The sequence below is a fragment of the Pocillopora verrucosa genome, chromosome 10 (genome assembly GCF_036669915.1).
Source record: "Pocillopora verrucosa isolate sample1 chromosome 10, ASM3666991v2, whole genome shotgun sequence".
NCBI lineage: Eukaryota > Metazoa > Cnidaria > Anthozoa > Scleractinia > Pocilloporidae > Pocillopora > Pocillopora verrucosa.
In genome coordinates, this window is record NC_089321.1 from 12,613,284 (window position 1) to 12,634,386 (window position 21,103).

At 38.4% G+C, this 21,103-nt stretch overlaps 1 protein-coding gene across 9 annotated transcripts; it reads right to left on the reverse strand.

Annotated features, from left to right (window-relative positions):
- Nucleotides 1-72: 72 nt before the first annotated feature.
- Nucleotides 73-19,929, reverse strand: LOC131770089 (uncharacterized). Of its 9 annotated transcripts, XM_066173188.1 has the most exons (18): nucleotides 19,510-19,929; nucleotides 19,113-19,250; nucleotides 18,768-18,876; nucleotides 15,319-16,852; nucleotides 14,318-14,390; nucleotides 13,377-13,401; nucleotides 12,625-12,693; nucleotides 11,645-11,665; nucleotides 11,087-11,107; nucleotides 9,321-9,540; nucleotides 8,768-8,827; nucleotides 7,706-7,998; nucleotides 7,223-7,261; nucleotides 5,625-6,211; nucleotides 5,036-5,189; nucleotides 4,140-4,172; nucleotides 1,956-2,599; nucleotides 73-1,151 (listed from the first exon to the last, which is right to left on the reverse strand). In XM_066173188.1, the coding sequence occupies exons 7-18, from the start codon at nucleotides 12,656-12,658 to the stop codon at nucleotides 1,005-1,007; spliced, it is 2,253 nt and encodes a 750-aa protein (XP_066029285.1). In that variant the 5' UTR covers nucleotides 12,659-12,693; nucleotides 13,377-13,401; nucleotides 14,318-14,390; nucleotides 15,319-16,852; nucleotides 18,768-18,876; nucleotides 19,113-19,250; nucleotides 19,510-19,929; the 3' UTR covers nucleotides 73-1,004. The 9 variants fall into 9 exon arrangements, with proteins under 9 accessions (XP_066029285.1, XP_066029282.1, XP_066029286.1 ...); XM_066173185.1 differs by having other exon boundaries at nucleotides 13,864-16,852; XM_066173189.1 differs by lacking the exons at nucleotides 14,318-14,390; nucleotides 15,319-16,852.
- Nucleotides 19,930-21,103: the final 1,174 nt, after the last annotated feature.

The window sequence follows — 21,103 nt, forward strand, 5'->3', positions numbered from 1 at the left end:
GGGCAAAATCGGCTATTTAATGGAAGTTACAGGATGAAAATATTTGACACATAACAAACATTTAATGTCACTTTATTTTCCTCGTGACCAAACTATACGAATTAAATTCAACAGTATACAAAGTTTACAATATTTACGCTTATTCAATTACACTTCTTAAGTCTGCTTTTTAGTGTTTTGAGGTTAACTATTGCTATTTTCTTTTTTCTTACAGGATTTGTTTTTCGCTTGCTATCAAACTAGAAAGAACTCTGTCACTGAGTAACAACTTTTTAAAAAGCAAATACTCCTGGACATACAGCAAAATACTAACAGACATGTTTCAAGTGTGTTAATCAACTTCTGTTTTATTTTAGAGTGGAAGTAACTACTCTCTTACTTTTAACATATCATTTTCTACGTTCTGTCGCAGAATGAAATATTTCTTACAAATTTTTTTACAACTCTTTGAGATTATCCTAAACTCCCATCCAGAAGGTAACGTCAAGATGGATAATTAGGGGTGATAAATTAGAATTTCTAATTTTCAACGGTACCATGGTGCTTTACGTTGAAATACCTCAAAGATCATAGTTTAAGCAGTTAGGAAAAAATGAAAACGTTTAGAGCAAACTCTCTACAATAATTCCTATACTTGAATAAGAAAATAAAATCGTAAACAGATGAAAAAGACGTCTAGCATATTAAAATCATTTGATTTGTAATTCAAAAAGAAAAAAGCCTGCAGTCATCTCATTTTTATTTTATTTTTTGTTAACTTTTTTTTATTTGAACCGATTTGATTCAAGAAAGGATGAGGCATCTTCACTTATTGGGTAACAATCATGTCCACAAGCATTGAACTATTCGATAATTTTTGTTCTAAATCTCTAACATAATAACAGTATAAACGACGCCATGGTTAAAAATAAATCGCTCGGCTCACTCCTCTCTCACAAGTACAGAAATTTAGTCAAGGTATCCGTAGGAGCAGTTAACAGTAAATCACTCGGCTCAGTCCCCTCTCACAAGTACAGAAATTTAGTTAAGGTATCCATAGGGGCGGGAACCTGGACAGAGTTACCACGCTCCACCACCAGTCTAGTGACTTCCGTCAAGATCTCAAGGAAGTGATGACGACGATGATATTTGTTGATCACTTCGACTAAATCCTATTGCAATAATTAAGGACAACAAAATGAGGAACATCGCCATTCTAGCAGAAGAAGTCGTTATCGGACGAAATGAGCCAAAGATCTTAGAAACTTGAGACGAAAATTATAATGAAGGCCAAGCTAGGTTGACGAAAGGATATTTTGTGTGGAAAATGAAATGACCTTTAAAATGACCTTTGGTAGAGTCAGCCCACAGGCAGCCCAGGCTCCAACTGTGACATGATCATCTTGAATAATAAGCGTTATGGCGAAAATATAAGAGTTTGTACGGGAATATTTGCGACCGCTCTTATAAAGTAAAAATACAGTAAAATTCTCAATAAAAAATACCTCGCCTTACATCCACAGAGCATCGCTTATTGTCTGACCGCTTAATTTGTTGGAGCGAGTTACCCATTTCTAGGTCTCCTACTCCTCCTACTCCTTCTCTCTTAGGAGACTATGATTACCTCAAACACTCTTAGCTCAATGAACTAGCGCCAAATTCAAAGTGGAGCTGGTGCTCGACAGTGGTAGATCAGTGAATAAAGGAGGTAAGTTTCTGAAGAAACTGTGGTGTTGCTGCGGTTGGAGAGTATAACAGGGTAATCAAGTATTATCAACTGAGTTGATAACGTAAATTGGCCGCCTTAAAGAGTTTAAAGGCTGACATTTTGAGCGTTGGCCCTTCGTCAGAGCGATTGACTAAGGGCTATAGCTAATGTTCGAAACGTCAGCTTTGAAACTCTTTACAGTGGCTAATTTACGCTGTTCGCATTTGAATCGAAACAACATGTTGCTTTAGTTTTGGCAATTTCTTACCCGTATGAACCGGGCGCCATGAAGCGGATGTCGATATGATACGTAACCGGGCGCGGTGGCGAAGGCCAAGACAAAGTCAGCTTCCGGTGGAAACACGCTCCGTGGGAGGGTAGCGTCAGTACTGAATGCAGTACCACATGGCTGGGAGCTTTTCTGTTCCCGTGAAGACGTTGTAACCACCTGTAAACTTATATCATTAGCAGATGAGGGCACTGAATTATCAGCGTCTCTTTGATATCCTCTGCAAGTTTGGATGATGAATACTTTGGGTTTATGCTTAAGTGACGGACACTTGTTCTCACGGAACTCGGACATCAAATTCTTCACGGTTGTCTCCCTCCCGTCGACTCCCAAGATGCAATCGCGATCTCCTCCATGCGACATGACGATGAATACAAACGCGTTATACGCTTCGTGATTTGCTTCTCCAAAATCCTGTGCCACTTTCTCCAACTCGTGTTTCGTCAAATCTCTCCGGATAATCACTTCAAAGAGAAGCGTCTTGAATAGAAGTTGGAGGCTACGTTCGTCTTTATCGGCTCCTGGTCGATTCAGGTCCTTGTTCTGGAAGTCGACGTTATTCACGATGACGCACAATCCTCGAGGATTCTTGTTCATTTCATAGCTAGCCTGCTGGGCCACAGCTAAAAAAAATCGAAGTTCCAGTTTAAAAGCCAATAAAAGAAATTTCATCAATCAATTGTGTAAATAACAAAATGCTCGTTATGAGTGTTTCTCATCCCTTTACACTCTCACATTGGTATTCATTTTCTCCACACTGTTCTCTTCTCATTTCCTCTGGTACTGACAAGAATAATCTGTTTGACAATCACGAGCTTCCTAAATTGGTGATCATTTCCTTTTTCTCGTGATCTTAATTTTTGATTCAAGGATGATTGATATTCTGTTAGGACAAATTAGGAGCCAATCACTATAAGGGGTCAGGGCCCCTTTTGTGGTTTAATCTTAATCATTACAATTTCCTCAAATGTGATTGGTGCATTAACTGCTTTATTTTTCATTCATCATTCTATACAGTTGTTATCGGACAGTTGATTACAATCGGACACCTGTAATCGGACTCATAAAGCAGCCAATGATACTTAGTCCTTTCAGCTAAATCCATCAGTCGCAGAATTGATAACAATAACCATTGCGATAACCACTTATACGAAAAAAAAAGCGAAACTTCAAAAATTGAGGAATTTTTATATAATATATTTATAATATTTGTCCTAAACGTATTTGATGTTTTCTGAAATTGTAACGGTTATGATTAATGGGTAACAGGACTTTGTGTCGTCCAATTCTGCCTTTAATCATACTTGTGATTAACAAATTCGACTCCCACTTCGTGCTTGTCCGATTTTGAAAATTACTTGTACGGTTACAGACCGAATTGGACTCCACTCGGTCCTATTACCATTATTAATTGGATGTTCCGAGTCCAATTCAACCGAGTTCAGTTGTCTGATTACAAACACTTGTAATCTGACATCAAATAGACAAGATCAAATGGTAAACCTCAAAATGTAAGCATCCAATAACTATATTAAGTAGTAATAGTGTGCTAGGCCAATAAACCTCAAACTAATTCAAAGGAAGAAAATTTTCAAGTGAGCAGGTTGAGAGTTCCACCTTGAAAACGAACATGATGATGTACGATGAATTGGTAATTGCACTTCATGCCGTACCATTTAGTGGTAATTGTACTCGTAATTTTAAATCAGCTTAGCGCTACGAGTTCAGCTACTGCGAAACAACTCGCCCGATTAGGACTCCTTAAATTGCACTCCACTCAATTCTAAAAGCATTAATAATTCATTTGCAATGTAAATTTTCCCACTGCATTTAACATGATCTTCGCATCGGTTACGTGTATTGCCCATCACATGTATATTTGTGATTCAGTGGACAGTTACATAATGACATATACATCATTCACACCAAAGCTTAAATATGTTTGAAGGCTCTTTTGTTAGACACGATTTGAATTGTTTTTCCTCATAGAAGCTGTCGACTTCAAATGTAGCACATTGAAAATACAAGTTAGCGATTACTTGAATCCCAAGGAAAATTTAGTTTTTCAGTTCCCTGTTTCTGATTTTTCTTCAGTTAAACCCGCTCTAATTATAAATGCTCTGCTGGTGAATGGGGTAAGAGACGGAGTCTAGACAGTCTTACCGGAAGTGATGAGGGCTGAGGGCGGTGTTGAACCTAACGACGAAGAAAAGCATTCATTTTTAGGCAGATTTGGATATCCACTTAAATTATTTGAGTATCCCAATCAATTTTAGAAGGAAAGTGTTTGATGCATGGCGAAAACTGCAAAACACAGATCAAGTTACTAAATGTTTCCTGTTCCCACTAGCGACCACTCGTTTTAATTATCCACGATGAAAATTGAAATTACACAGTCATTGTTTGTTGCCTTATCTGCTTCGTTTATTTCACTCTAGAAAGAACAAGAACGCCCCCTTATAAGTTTATCACTATCCAAGGCATATTATTTGAGGGGATGGGTGGTGGTTAAGTTGGGATGGGAGTTTTACAGCTTTCAACGCGACGATAAAACTGACCATCAGTCTCCAGGATCGAGACCTATGAAACTCTACTGACAGACTCTAATGATGACGTCAGTCCCTCAAGGTCTTCAAACTTCAGTCACTGTCACCAAGATCCGCCCTTTTCAGGACTGCTCACACCAAGAAAAGCTGACTACATTATCTACTGATTTATAAAGATCAGTTTGTTCAGATTCCAGCCTCCCTAGGAAAAATTGCGTTCAAATACCTCACCCAATTTTTTCGTAAAAGGCAAACTCAGCCACTTTAACTTGCTACACATTGACCAAGATTAAAAACCAGACCTTATAGACATCGCTTGTAAAGTGAACTATTTGCCTTTAACACCTCCACATTAAAACAACTCATGTATTCCCCTGAAAAGAACCGATACTTCCAGATCAAAATTTCCCACACGAGCCAGGCAAGGTTCAAATTCCCCATTCCTCCCCCCGGGCACGGACGACGGGTTGGGGGCTTGAAACATCAAATTGATCGGCGCATTACTTTCCTTACCTAAACACACTCTTTCTCTCATTGTGTGGGTCCGATATGGAATTCTAATGTTTGGTAGGTCATTCCGTTTATCCATCATCTGTTTGTTTACCATCGTCAACATGTCAAGCAGATGATACATTTGACAGGAACATCTTATGACCTGGTCCAAGATCTGTTGAATGCGCAAAGCAAGAAAATTAACCTCCATTTCAATATTACATTTTCATCGATACAAATGAGCTACACAATGCCTGAAGTTTTCGTTGATTTGAGTTGCAAGAGATCTCAATTTTGCTCGAGTGGGTCTGGTGAATATTAATTCAGGCCTCATTTCTTTCGTTGGTTCGTATCCTTTGGATTCCGTCATTATTTATCGCCCGGAGGGAAGGGGGGGGGGAGGGGAAGGAGGGTTTTGGCTGTGTTATAATAAACGTATCTGATCCCCTGTGGCCCTGTAGCATTCTAATGATTCCCCCTCCCCCCCTCCTTCATTGGCAGTAAATTTTCAATAGTCCCTCATTATGCTCTGCTAGCGAAGACTGACCCCCGAAATCCTTGGGCACCCCTCCCCTCCCCCCTGGGTGAAAAATGACGACTTATCCTTCACCTGGATAAACAAAGACTCTGGTTGTCTGTTGGGTTGATCAGCTGGATATGTAGAAGTCACAGACACAACCAGAAAGTCGGCTTCTTCGGGGCAGCTGTCTTCCTCACTGGTAGGAATGTAAGGCAACCACACGGCATCCTTTTCTGCAGAGCTTCCGCTTGCGAAGATTGAGCACTCATCGTTGACCGTAGAAGATGTCCCTCTAAAACGCTGAACAAAAAATAACTTGGGTTTACCCCGGAGGGAGGGACACCTTGATGCTGTGAACTCCTCCATAAAATGCTCAAGGCTCGCGTTTCTACCATCAGCACAAGATATTTTATTGCACTGGTCAGAAACAGACAGGAAAATAACAACAAATGTGTCAAAGTGAGTATGATTTTTCTTTGCAAATTTCTTGGCTAAATTAAAGACCTCGTCCCTTTGAAGACGTCTTTTAATTACCACGTCAAATGAAAGGAACTTGAACAGGTTCTTGAGCTTCTCTTCTACCACCTCTAATTTTGGGACGTTGTTTATCAGAAGGCAAATTCCACGCGGATGAGATGTGTGCATCACGTAGTGGTGGCTCAGCCAAGATATTTCCGCTAAAAAATATGAGTAAACAAAATCACACAAATTAGTGATTTTACCATCACAAATGACCTTGATTCCTGCCTGTCCGGCCACAGTTACTCATTGCAGTAAAAACAGAGCTTTTGTAATTATGCTGACGATCGACAAGTAGAAAAACCAAAGGGCCTATCAGGAACTGAATCGAGATATGGGGTCCTGGAAAGCAGTAGGTCTGAAAACTGCATTGTTATATTTATATCTTGTATTCCTGCTGATTGAACTACATTCGCCTCGTGTTCTCTACGGGCATGCGCAAAATATCTAATGGCAATGCTGACCATAACAATAGTTTGATGGAGACAGGACTATTAGCCAATGGACTAGGGATCAACATTCCATTTACAGGGGAGTGGGGTGGATCTGAAAACTGTAGTGTAAGAGCAGGCAGTGCAAAGCAAAACCAACGCTGGGTCATCGCTTTAACTTTGCTTAGGTTCCTCCTTGAATTCGCTGAAAGGAAGAAAGGCACATTGGAGGAATAGGTTGCATAGAGGGGTGAGTGTTTTAGAAAATAACTCTAATAAGGGCCGATTATTTAAACAAACTTTAGCCGTTGTTTAACAAAACCGTGTTCTAAGCCATCTTCAGTTTAGCCGAATTTTTTATCTGAACTTTTATTTTTGTCAAGAAAGTCAAGAAAGCCAAAAGTGGAAGGACATTTATCCAATTATAGGGAATCCCTGAGGCCCACTGATTGTGTGAAACCACACTTTGGGTTAGACCTCGAGTAAATAACCGGGTCTTAGGGTCTGTAAGAGTGTTTTTTTGTTTTGTTTTGTTTCACTTAAAGATGGCCGTCCTTGTCTAAGGCTGATGCTAACAAAAATTGGAGGGCACTGCAAGATTTTTTGTTTTAGGGACCATTATCGCTAGCCTGGTTCTCAAAAATACTGCTGAAATATACATATTCACATGTAAATGCTGATGTGTTCCAGTGCGTACGCATATGCATATACGCATTAACATTGTTCTCATCGACCTACCTGATCCCTGGCAGGAGTCCGGGACAACCCTAAAAAGCGCTGATGAAAAAAAAACAACAAAAACAAACATGTGAAGAGACTTTAGTTTTCTAACACTGATCCTATATTGCCGAGTATTAGTTGTCAGCATATAATTAGTGTTTGTGTTGCGAATTTAATGGGTTGAAATAGACCACTTTTTTTGACAAGCCCTTTAACTCCTATAAGTGATTGAGACCGACTACTTCCTTACAATAGCAACACAAAATCAAGGGGACAAGTAATGGAAGAAAATTTCAATTAAGAAACTACTAGTTGATCCAATACCAAATTCTTCGATCTAACACCATAGGAACTATATAGCAGACAGTAAGGAGAATTACTAATGAGATCTTGGGAGTTGAAGGGTTAACTGCTCAAACACTGATGTTGAAACTAACACACTGACAAGGAGAGAGAGGAAGTCTGAGATGTTTCATAAATGCATGATCACGTGGCCTTTACCTTGATCTTTCTCCGGAACCAGTGTGACTTGAATTTTACTTCCGCTACCGGTGGAACTCAAGCGAATGTAACCATACCAGAAGTCTGGTTCATTTTGGCTAAAATTGACCCATCCTTCCTCTCCATTGATATCAAAGTGGATGCGGTTGCTCTTTAAGTCACGGTAAATACTCAAGACACTTCCGTTTCTGATGTCTCTGTTGTAGAAATGTGTTAATTGCGAAGAAGCAGCAAAACTTGTCTTAGAGTCGAATGTTTTCTTAAAGAATTTTTTCTGTTGGCTGCTCCATCCCCTGAAGGTAAGAAAATGAAAGGTCATCAGATGAATTCGCAATATGATCGTTCGATGATTCCGTAAATTCATCCGTGAGAGATGAAAACATTGGAGGAAAAATTTCAAAAAAAGGCACAGGTTAGAAAATTGGTAGAAAATGTTGTCGAGCGAAGGAAGGAAATACTTTATGCCTAGAGGTCAGCAAAATTTATTTGTCCTCGTGCCGCCAGTCCAGTCCAACTATAGAAGCCCTGTTGAAAGGGTCTCTAATAACGATCGAGTGTGAATCTGACTGTAAAAAATGGTTTCAGACAATCCCAGAAAACTTATTTGATTAATGGAATAGACATGATCACGCATACAGTAAGTTAGAGGAAATTTTAATATTTCAAATCAACAGCCGAGTCGGCGGACTTTGAGAAGGTTATTGTTCAAATTTAACCGACTTCCCATGAAGCCTAAAAACTTTAACATTTGTAATTTTATTTTGACTGAAGATCCTCCGCTCTCATATTAATTAGTCTGATTTTATCTCTGGGGCGATACCGAATCGATCTGTTTCCATCAAGGCTTCTATTGACGGACCTACCACCCGTTCGCTGGAGAGAGGCTATCGTTAGATTGTCTGAATTCCTCTCAAAGCCTGCGCCTCTCTCTTCATTACTCACTTTCGCCCCATGCCTCCTTCATGGTTCCATCGCTCGGTCCAAGCTTCGCTCGCTTTGTTACAAGGAGACGGATAAGGGTGCAGGGCAACCTAAGCTAATACAAGTGGACGTGATAATTACCACAATTTTCCAGTCAGTCGAAGATGTTCTCCATTCTGAACACCCAACACCTGAAGTTTCCTAAAGAATTATAAGAAAATTCTACTTCAGCAAAGTGCATTCAAAATATAAACTCAGACGTTAGCAAAGCGCCTTTCAAAATGTTTAAAAGAACATCAAAAGCTTGTTGTGAAGCAAATTAGACAATCGGCTCTTTCTGCGTGGCATAACAAGTACACAAAACAGTTCGCAAAGGTTTGGAAAATAAAAATCGTTTGAAGCCGGCATTGCCTCACGCACCACACCCCTTGACCTGCAGCTTTAAAAGGAATTCTTCAAATCTACGGATTGCCATCAAACATCACAAGTAACCAAGCTTCGTTTTGTGACAATGCATTGAACAAACCCAGAAAAATGGTAATGCCAAGAGCGGATCCTGCATTTTTCAGGGTGCACCAAAAAAGAATGACGTAACAGACGGGGTGGGGGAGCGCCCCTGCCCTAGATCCGTCCCTAAATACTTTTTTATGCAATGTATTTACCAGAACAGTGCAGATTGGGGCTTAGTTCATACCTGTTTTGCGGAGATATCAATCCATAGGTCAAATATGATTTGCCTTTGAAACAATCCACAAACACGTGCAGTTTAGAAGCACCACACAGAGGATATCTTGTGACAATTTCACTAAACGATGGCCAGTTATCTCCTTGTATCCAAACTGTTGGGGTTGTTGCAGAGAAATATTGACAGCCACGGACTAGCTCCAGTGTACGAAAAGCGGAATCTTCAAAGACTACATTGTAAATTCAAAATGAAAATTTGCTCAATGTTAACATAGTTTGGTTGCATTGGCTTTGTAATTCCCGTATAACTTTGTCACAGGCTTTGGGTTGGTAATCTTTAAAATATCTAACCCAATGAGAAGTAGTTCAGTAGGTCCGCTGCTATACTCAGGCACAGAAACCAGAGCTGTTACCATGGTAACACATTGTTTCGCCGAGTGTGGTCCCGATGAAATGATTTTTGAAAAGATTACGAGTTGAGTATTTTGTAGTGTAACACCAATTTCTTGCTACTCTGGCGATATGTTAAATCCCCCATTGTGACTGGCGATGACTGGGACTGTTGTGATAATAATACTGCTAAGATTCATACAGCTTACTTCTAAGAAGAACAATTTGGAAAACAGATCTTAATAATTTGGGAGCCTGTCATATAATCTTGTAATTTCAACGAAATGCTGAAAAACATGATGTTTAGCTATTGATTGAGAAAAATATGTGGCGAATTTAATATTGGGTAAAACACAGGTTAACCTTATGGGTTTGAGGCCGCGTGACGTAAAAATCAAATCTCCTTGAGTTTGTATATGTTGTGCATTCATGATTAGGGGCCAGTCGACCGTGCCAAGACCGACCAAATCACGCGAGACAACGCCAAAAACTTAAGGCAGTGAACCTCAGTGAATCAACTGCCCAAAAAGTGGATTTAAGGAATCAAAGATTATGAATCACTGTCTTTACAACACATTTCCCTCGATTACTGGAATCAAGCTAAAATCACAGCTAGTGTAAGAAATCGATCATCGTCAATCATAGAGGGTATTCAACCTGTATGTAAAAGAATATTTTCGCAAGAAAAATCCAGATGCTCATTTCCTGCTTAATAGAGAGCGGTTGCATCTAGCCTACGTGTAGCCGTTCTCTTCACGTGGGCTAACTTGCATCCAAGTCACGAAATTGCGCACTAAATGATTCTTTCGATTCAATCAATTTTTTGGCCCCCTCTGCATGCCAATCCGACAGCATTGTTCAACACAATAATATACAAAATGCTAATTTGATTCAGGCGACGAAGGGGAAAAACCCCTACTTAAAGATTAGCACGGGGTATCAAATGTCTCTCAAACTGAGATATACGTAATGTTTGACAACAAAGCTTAACTTGTGTTTTTGCAGTTTCGCGAGTTCTCTGAGAAATTGGAAAGATACTCATAAAAGGATGGAGGCTATCCATAAAAGGATAAGCACTTAAAAGAGGTGGGGGGAGGGGGGAAAGTGGGTTGAGTAACTTGTACCATATCAATCTCCCGTTTTCATAACCCTGAGGAACTTAAGTCACTGATCGCAGCATTTTATTTCCGTTACATGTAATGCACGTTAAAAAAAGTTAGAATTGTCTACAAAGGAAATATTACAAATCGAATAGCTGTTAAAGACCTTTAGCTCCTACGTAAGCTGATAATATACGGCATTTCAACTGAATAGATATTTTATCGTCGTGCATTCGGCTTGCGCCGATAATGAAGATTTCTATAATTTATTAACACAGATAATTACCTTCATACCTCTTCTTACGGGCTGAAAAAAAAAAAAAAAAAAGTTAAGAGTTACCATCGGGTATGAAAATACATCCGAGCCCTCGCTGATTTTGTGAGACGGATAAGCTTATAAGCATATAAAACGTAGATATTTTCACGAATAAGCATTGAAAACGGATTTACATCATGTTTAAAAGGGAAGGAACTAATAGTTAGCAGAGTCACCAGAGTCAAGTTATCTAATCAAACTTGGTCAGCGTACATAAACCATAATAGAGCTATGCACAAAGACTTTAACAATTAGAAAAAACGGTAACTACGTTATCTTCCTGGATAAATCCATCCGTACTTTTGTTTCTCGTTTAGTGCACAGCTTGCAAGGCTGTGTGCTTATGAAGATTTCTATAATCCATTGCCACAGAAGGTTTACTTCCCTCTTTTTCTCCCTCGGTGAAAATAAAACAAAACTGAAAAAATAATCCATGCAGACTTTTTACAATCTCTGCTTCCGTGTGCTACTTGGAAGACTTTGTGCCAGTAATGAAGATTTCTACAAGTTATTAACACAGATAATTACCTTCCAGCTCCCTAGCCCGCGCTGAAAAGAAAAAGAAATGAGGAATTACGATTGGGTATAAAAATATATCCGAGCAGCCGCTGATTTTACGAGAACCCTACGACACATGAGTGCTGAATTATCACATATAAGTTTATTGAACGTATGTAGACCATGTTTAAAAGTTTAAAAGAGGAGGAATTGATAGTCAGCAGAGTCAGAAGAGTCAGGTTATAATAGAGCTATGCATATAGACTTTAACAATTAGAAAAAACGGTAACTAAGATAAATCCATCTCTACTTTCGTTTCTCGTTTAGTGCACAGCTTGTAAGACTGTGTGCTTATGAAGATTTCTATGATCCATTGCCAGGATGGTTACCTTTCTCCATCAGTGAAAATAAAACAAAACTGAAAAAATAATCCGTATGGACTGTGTAAAATCTCGACTTCCGTTTGCTACTTAGAAGACTTTGTGCCGATAATGAAGATTAGTGCACAGCTTGTAAGGCTGTGTGATAATGAAGATTTCTATAATTTATTAGCACAGATAATTACCTTCCTGCTTCTTCTTACGTGCTAAAAGCTTTGCACAAAGACTTTAACAATTATAAAAACGGTAACTACGTGAAAATCCAAAATGTGCATTGCATTGAAGAAACGAATGTAAGAGATCCTCGCAGCTATTAACACTACTGAACTAGTGGTTGAAATAAGACCTGCCAACAATTCAGGCCCGAACGGGATTAGAACCCATGACCTTTGCGATACCGGTGCAGCGCTCTACCAACTGAGCTAACAAGCCAACTGGGAGCTGGTCATTAAGTTGGGTCCAAATAAACCGTCCAAGTGATTAATAATGATTGTAAATATATGAAAATCATAAATGTGCACTGCGGTGAAGAAATGAATGTAGGAGATCCTCGCAGCTATAAACACTACTGAACTAGTAGTTGAAATAAGACCAAAAGATGTTACTAGCTCGAAAACCTGTGTTACTCACCTTCATCAGAAACATCAGACGTGCTCGACTCCATCTCCTCTCTGCTATAGATTTCAACCTAAAAACAGGCTAAATTTGAATAGTAACATTATTATTCTGTTAGCTACAAATAGAAATGGAATGAAATGGCACCGAATTATGGCAACCACATTGTTCAAATCAACAGATTACCTCAATTCACAAAACTGTAAAACTTTTCCAACTAGATCCCAGTTTCAGTACGAATGTCTTAATTACCCATATTGTGTCAGTTTCATTTTTAAGCTCGTTTGTTTTTCTAGATTTCAGCCTGGAATGGTTAACCCTAACATACCAGTCTATAATTATTTAGAATATACCCCAGTAGCAGGCATACACTGAACAATTATTGGATATCCAGAATAATCAAGGTCAAGGTATAGGAGATGATTTTGAAAAAAACAAAACAAAACAAAATATGCGTTTAATGTATGCTCTCCGAGGTTAACAGGTGCTGATATTTTGTCATAATGCCTGATTTATGCTATTATTTTAGTTGATTTGTTAACTTTTTTTGGTTGTGTATGGCACTGTAATTGCAAGGACATTAGAATTGTCATGTTGTGCTTTGTTGCCTAAATACGTTTTCTAAGTTTCAATTTGTACTTATCCACTTGATAATGGCGAGAATCAGAAAATACAACCAGACTTTTAAATCAAACCCAATCATATGTCTATCTACGTATTCAGTGTATAAGACGATCACATGACAGGAAACACGATTATCTACTAACCTTGCTAATTCTTGATATTCAAGTTCTAAAGCAAAAAGAAAAGCGAGGCCAATAGAATGTCACGCGTCAAATGCACAGTTCAAGTTCAAATAAAATCAAATTTAAATTTTCCCCACAGCGATGTCACTGAAGTGTTCATCCTTCAATCGAGAAATAAGGCTCACTTGGTTCTTCAAGAGTGTAGACCGACAAAATAGATCCATGATGCCCTTATCATGTTGACATTTTGACGACGGTTGGGTTATTGGAGAAGTTATGTGTGACCATATGGCAAGCAAAAATAATCAATGTTAGATTTCTTGCCCTTTTCTTTCAGCCGTTTATCATTTAAAATGACTAAATTTTATTCTAATTGTGTGCAAGATCATTGCTGCTATTCTTCTGAACACGTTTATTGTAGGGTTTTTTGAAAAGTGAGTGAAATCGTAAGTGTTTTGCTATTTGCCGTTGATGTAAATTACATCAAGGTAAAACTATAAATTCTTACATTTGTAATGCAACGTAACAACAAGGATCAGTTCCGGTCATTAAGCACTGAGAATAACAGGATTCGAAGAAAAAATATCATTAACCTAAATAAGAAAAAGAAAAAGATAGACGAAACTTTCATACGAAAAGAACTGAATTTCTTAAAGAACTTCTTACCCGGATCAATGCATTTCTAAGAACTGCAACGATGCAATAAAAAGCGAAAGGTCACGGGAAAAACCCCTAAATGTGATATGCATGAACATATCGCTCAAATAAAACAGTTCGAAATGAAATTTACTCTACTTTGTAACTCTCTGAAGGTATGACGAAGGAAGAAAAAACGGGATACATGCCCCGAATCACTGAGTTGTTCTTTAGCCTGTGATTTAATTACAAAACCTGAACACTGCCAAGACCCATTTTTCCTCCCCGTGACTAAATAACTCAGTATTTTTATTCTCTTCACATACATGATTGGTGCTCATCCAAATTCTCCACCATACAGCTTTCATTTCATAACCACCATCACATTCCTCATTCTGTCTAATTTGGAACGATATAAGCACAATTGTTACTTTTCTTGTGACAGATATTCCTTAAAACTATACCAAAGCGGAAATGCGTGTTTATGAATAAAGACATATCCTGCTCAGAATTAATATCACAACCGCATATTATGAACACATCCTTTTAAAGCAACTAGGTATGATGTGTATCGTTTTCTTGATATGATGAGAAAGCAATTTCATGTTCCCTGCCTGATTATTGTTGTAAATTTACGTTAAAACGTCAGCGTAAAAATTCTAGGATTCTGACCACTCGAAGCGAACTAACAAACAGACAATTCAGCAATAATGAGGCTCCTCATGACACACATGTAACTCTGAGGATGTTAATTATCAAATAAATAAATTATTGCCATCTGGCTCGTTTAATACATGGCCAACTAAGCGAATGGTAATTGCGAGAAAGATTTTCAGTAATTGACTGTTCGTGAAGGAGAAATTTAGGCTCTCAGCTCAGCGGAATCAAAATTAGCCACAGTCCATCGCATCAGCCTGATGCTACGAATACTGTCTTGTTTCAGTTTTAACCCGCTTAAGAGTTAACTTTAAGAAACGCTTCGGATAGCATTTCAATTTATCGAGGAAGGGTCTCACATCATGGCGAACCAACAAGTCGAAACATCAAATGATCATCGAATGATCATCGCTCGCCTGGTAATCGTGAGTAATATATATCTCGATTGACTTCTCCTGTTGGAGAAATTTAGGCTCATAAGCTCGGTGAATCAGAATCGGCTAAAGTCCAACAAATGAAATAGTGTGCGGACTTACGAATACAATGTTGCTTCTGTTTTTCTAAGACACGTTTAAGAGTAAGCATTGGGAACCGCTTATGGTAATATTTTAATTTACTACGAAAAGTCCTACATCGTGTAAAAACATCTTACCACAACTGTTTAACATACCTCTTCGTCGCCTGAAACGTAAATTTAGGACTCTTTTGCCCAATTTTCTCTTTGGAAATAACTACGCATTTATGGCATGAATGGCAATTTTCATAATTGCAGAATGATTCAGCAACAAGAACGGCTTAGCTAAGCCGTAATGTGTCATGACATTTGAGGATAGCCTGGTTATAGTGCGTGACATGACTATCAAGTAACAGTTGTTGTACCCGGCATGTTTTGTCCGTGATCTACAGATTTCAAGTTTGTTTGTGACACAAAGAGCGATTATCTGTTCTGTCACGACAATACCAAAATTAAATTGTGTCAGCCAACTTATATTTCACTCTGATCAGACCTTTGACTCTAAGTCAGCATGGAGGCCGGCGAGCCGCTCGTTAAGGACCTTGTTTTCAAGAGAGATTTCGACTGCGTTATGTTCTGGAGATACAAGAGTATCATTTAACGCTTGAATCATTGAGTAGATATTTTGATTAATACACTCCTGGCGTCCATACTAAGGAGCTCTTTCAGTATAAAATATCATTTCGGTAAGTCTCAAACATCAGGTAGGCGCGGGAACTTATCCCGCGAAAATTCTGTGCGAAGGTACGAGTGTATTCGGCGGTATCTGCGAAAAGGGGCCATCGTTCTTTCTTTAAGGTGAGGTCTTAACTGTGTATTACTTCGCGAGAAAGAAATTCTACTCGCTGACCTGACCAATTTGGCGTTGAGGTAAGGTTGTATGCCTGATAATCTCTGTCTAGAGCTATATGATGACGCGCGATAAATCTCGCTGCCCAATAACCTTAAAGCGGAAAATGGTGATGCCCACACCGTTTAATCAGCAAAGCAAGGTTTACCTTTATTTCTTTGTTGCTTTCGAAGCAAGAGAAATGATTATTATTGTGATAGTTAGGTGACAGATGCTTAAAATCACATGGTGTATTATCCAATTGTTGAAACCTAACATGAGCAAGATGAACTTATTATGGAATGAATCCTGACATCAAAGCTCAAACATTCCTTCTCTATAAGATGACGCGTTTTTGGCGGGTTAATGTGTTTTCTAACTAATCGTATTGTACTATTTCGCAGTTTCGAAATCAGGATCCTAAAGATGCTATCGTTCTTTTGTTATTCCTTACCCTCTTTCTCGGGTAATTAGTCTTTAATTACCTGACTTATCTCCGTGAGGACTGAACCTTCATTTTTTAATTTTTTTCCGGTTTTGCCACCTGGTTTACCTAGTTCTGTCTATCTTGGGTAGTCAGTCGTATGTGGGTTATTGTTACCTGAAGGCAGAACCTTTATTTTTTTTTTCACCTGGTTCTGTCTCTCTTGCGTAGTCAGTTCTATTTGGGCTGTTGTTATCTGAAGGCAGAACCTTTCCTTTTTTTTCACCTAGTTCTGTCTGTCTGGGTAGTCAGTCCTATTTGGGCTGTTGTTATCTGAAGGCAGAACCTTTCCCTTTTTTCACCTGGTTGTGTCTCTCTTGGGTAGTCAGTCCTATTTGGGCTGTTGTTATCTGAAGGCCAATCACCACTATTCACCTCTGAAATCAGTACATTATCTCCTTTTATGTCATGTCATTGTGGACAATCCCTACTCCATGAAGATAAAGGAATCCCAACTACATTGCATTAAAATGCCTAACCATGATTTTTTAACACATACACTCTCTGACTAAAGAGCTCTAAAAATGGTAAATGAATGTTTGATCCCTTCCTTAACCCTTTAACTCCCATGAGTGACCAAGACAAAATTTCTCCTTACAATACAAATACAATATCAACCAGATAGGTGATGAGAATAAAGAAAAATGTCAATTTGGGGATAATTAGTTGATCAAATACTAAATTCTCTGAATTACCATTCTAAGAATTGTATGGTTGGCAGTAAGGAGAATTACAAATTTGATGTGGGAGGTTAATTAAGGTTAAAGGGTTAATTCCACAAACCTCTCATACAGTGCAAGCTCTCTGTACAAGAAGTTAAGTAGTTGTCTAAATACACCAAAGGAAGGGAAATGCTAAATGTGAGAAATGTGTGATAAAATACAAGCTTCCTCAGCAACAGTTTCTTTAGTAGTTGATTCACTATAGTATTTGACTGCACTGGAAAAGACATACATGTAAACTTGCAAACACCAAACCTTCCCAGGCCTAACACAACTTTGTTTCTGTGGCTACCCCCTACAACTGAAAGTTGCTAATAGCTCATTTCGTTCACTTATACATTTAACTTGCTTCAATGAGAAATCCCTCAAAGTTTGACATCTATGATTAATCATTTTGAAAAATATATTTCAAGCATTGCACCTACATGTGCTGTAAAATGATCAATTGATGCTTAAAAGTGAGGATTCCTTAGCAAAAAAGCTTAGCACCTCTGGCAGATACCTTTGTCACAGTATTGTAGAGCAAAGAAAAAATAATGTTATGTTTCAAGCATTGCACCTACACATGCTGTAAAATAATCAATCAATGCCTAACAGTGAGGATTCCTTGGCAAAATGGCCTTGCATGTCTGGCATATACCTTGATCACAGTATTGTAGAGCAAAAAGAAAAATATGTTTCAGGCAATTTGCACCAACCCGTGCTGCAAAAATGATCAATCAGTGCCTAACAGTGAGGATTGCTCCGCAAAAAAGCTTAGCACCTCTGGTGTACACCTTGATGACAGTATTTTAGATAAAAGAAAAACTATTTCAATCATTGCACCTACGTGTGCTGTAAAATACCTTGATCACAGTATTGTAGAGCAAAAAGAAAAATATGTTTCAGGCAATTTGCACCAACCTGTGCTGTAAAAATTATCAATCAGTGCCTAAAAGTGAGGATTCTTTAGCAAAATAGCTTAGCACCTCTGGCATATACCTTTATCACAGCATTTTAGAGCATAGAAAAAAACATGTTTTAAGCATTGCACCTACACTGTACATATGCTGTAAAATGATAAATCAATGTCTAACAGTGAGGATTCCTTAACAAAAAAGCTTTGCACCCCCGGCATATACCTTGATCACAGTATTGTAGAGCAAAGAAAAAATTTTCAAGCATTGCACCTACATGGGCTGTAATTATCATTTTAAAATGATTAATCATTGCCTAACAGTGAGGATTGTTCAGCAAAAAGGCTTTGCACCTCTGGCATTACCTTGATCACTGTATTTTAGAGCAAGGAAAATGTGAAATTGATAATTTGAGAAAGAACTGATCAGTCAATGAAAGAATCAATCTATGCCTGAAAGCAAGGATTCCCAAGTAAAAAAAAAAAATCACCCCCAGCTGACATATTACCTTGAACACAGCATTGTTCAGCAGGAAAATACAAGAAATTCATCATTTAAAGCATTGGACCTAAATGTCTGTAAAATGACCAATCAATGCTTTACTTCTATAGCTCGCTGATCCTAGCAGTATGCAAAATGTGTCTTAAATGAACTTTGTAATGGGTCTTGCTCACCATAGAGTCTCTGTGGCTTGATCAGTGGTGAGCGTCGGGGCATGAAATCCCTAGGTTCAATTCCACTTTGGCAAACAAAATTTTTTCTTTGTTCCAAGCTCATCACAAACTGAAAAATAAAACTTTCTCTTTTTCTTACCGCGCTCAGAACTGACCATCTTTCTTATTCTAATTAGCATGTTTATCTAACAATGGTCAAGGGGGGGAGGGAGGGGATCTCATGAAGAGATACAAGTAATTGATTGAATTTTATTTTACAACTCAATTCCACTTCCTAGAATTTAAATTCCATTCTATGGGAGTATAGAGATTGGTTATCAATACAAGATATAAAAAGGCACGAACCTTTTTTGAACTTTTTGGTGTTTCTTTAGTGCTTCCGTTCTCCTTGCTTGTCGGTGTACAGGAACTTGGGCTTGTAGATACTTTCTCCAAATCTCCACCGCTTGCAAATTCCACTTCTACATCTGCTTCATCTTCATCCTATAAAAAACCTACAAAAGATTAATCCAACTCCAAATATTGGCAAGTGATTTATTGATCTGTGTTAGTCTTGGTCTGCAGTTGGGTTTTGTGATACACAAACATTGAACTTAAAAATGTGCGTGCCTTATAAAGGATTTATTAAACCAATTTTTTATGATTATAAATCAAACGCATTAAGTGCGGATATCACGTGTTTATGAGTATGGATTCTTGTGCATACTTGCTAAAGATCAGCAAATTTTTCCTCATAGCTTACCATTAATACACAGGCAGAACCACGAGCATAAGTACATTTCTTCGACAAGTCACGGTTGAGTCCGGAATTCAAATGATTGGAATGACTCACCTGAAATAAATGTGCAAGCATGAAATTGCTTTTAAATAACAAGATCGGCTATGAGGCTTAGTTCATAAATAGAAAATCATAAAGGTCATAACAAGAAAATCTTTGTCGTAAATATGTAATGTAAGCTGATTTCTGTTAAGTTAAATCAGGATAAACCACACAGCGATGCAAAGTCCCTTTCAGAAGGCAAACAGCGCAAACAATCCACACGAGGGAATCGGGTGTCCACAATTTGACTCTCCTTCGTAGAAAAATCACTGTAATTAGCGAAATGCATAGTATGATATTCGCAATAAACTATCTGTTGAATCTTTCCGCGACGCGGCTTAAACTGCATGGTAGGACAACATAATTATAGTCACTTTGAAGATTGTTCGTGTAGGCTGTATTATTCTGTCACCATAGAGCCATTCTGCGGAACATTTATGTAAGACACATCGTTGTGTAACAGTAGCTATAACTTTGCACAGTGGGTACCACTATCTTTACCGTCTACAGTAGGTACAACTAGTTACACTGTCTACAGCAGGTAAAACTACTTACACTGTCTACAATAGGTTCAACTAGCTACACTGTCTACAACTTGTTAACCATATTGTCCATCCATGGTGTCTGGTTGCACTCCAACTGAATTTTGCATAGCACTCCATCTCCATTTTGCATGATTATTTTTCTTTAAGTTAGTGATCTTCTCGTGCACACAGGGTGAGAATTATGTCATCATTTATTTTATTTTTTATTATTTAAATGGATGAAGTTTGTAAACCTAGAATATGCAGTAGGAGATGACAGCCTTTCAATATATGTAACGTTTTTTCTCCTGACTTTTTATAGGTGGTCTTCGTGGCAAGTGTTTTGTTGACGTTTTTCCGAAAACTTGTGCACCACCGTGTCCCTGATTGATAATAAGCCTTACTTTTTTCAGTCTCGTGGTAATGGGTGTATCACTCTGACTGGAAAAAGGCGAAGGTAGCGGGCACGATCAGGTGTTGGTCCTTTTTCGTAACTGCTGATAATGAAATTCACACACAACATTTCCTCCTTTTACCATTTCAGTGTTTAAGGCATTTTATTCTTCCTTTACGAGCAGAGCTATGGCGTGTTTTTTCTCTCAGACAACAAACCTTTTTCGCCGGGTGGTTTGCTGAAGAAACGACACAAACAAGTGCCATAACAATAACACGGGCTTACAAAGTTCGTAGCCATGTTAAGAATGCTCAACTTCAATACTAAAATTGACACCTGTGGCCAATTTTCTTTTTTTTTTGGGAAAGATATGTTGCAGAGCAGGTTCGAAAGAAACTTTCTTAAAAATGGGAACCCTATCTGTTGATGCTAAGGCCTATCCCCGCGAAATAAAAACAAACAATGTGAAATTTAACAATGCCGCCACATCGCCGCTATAGCGTTGCTATGGAAATACCGATATTCCTATTTCTTTCTGCTTGTAAATTTTCGTGCGCGTTAAAAGCATGCGCACTCATTTTGCCGCCGTGTCGCTTCC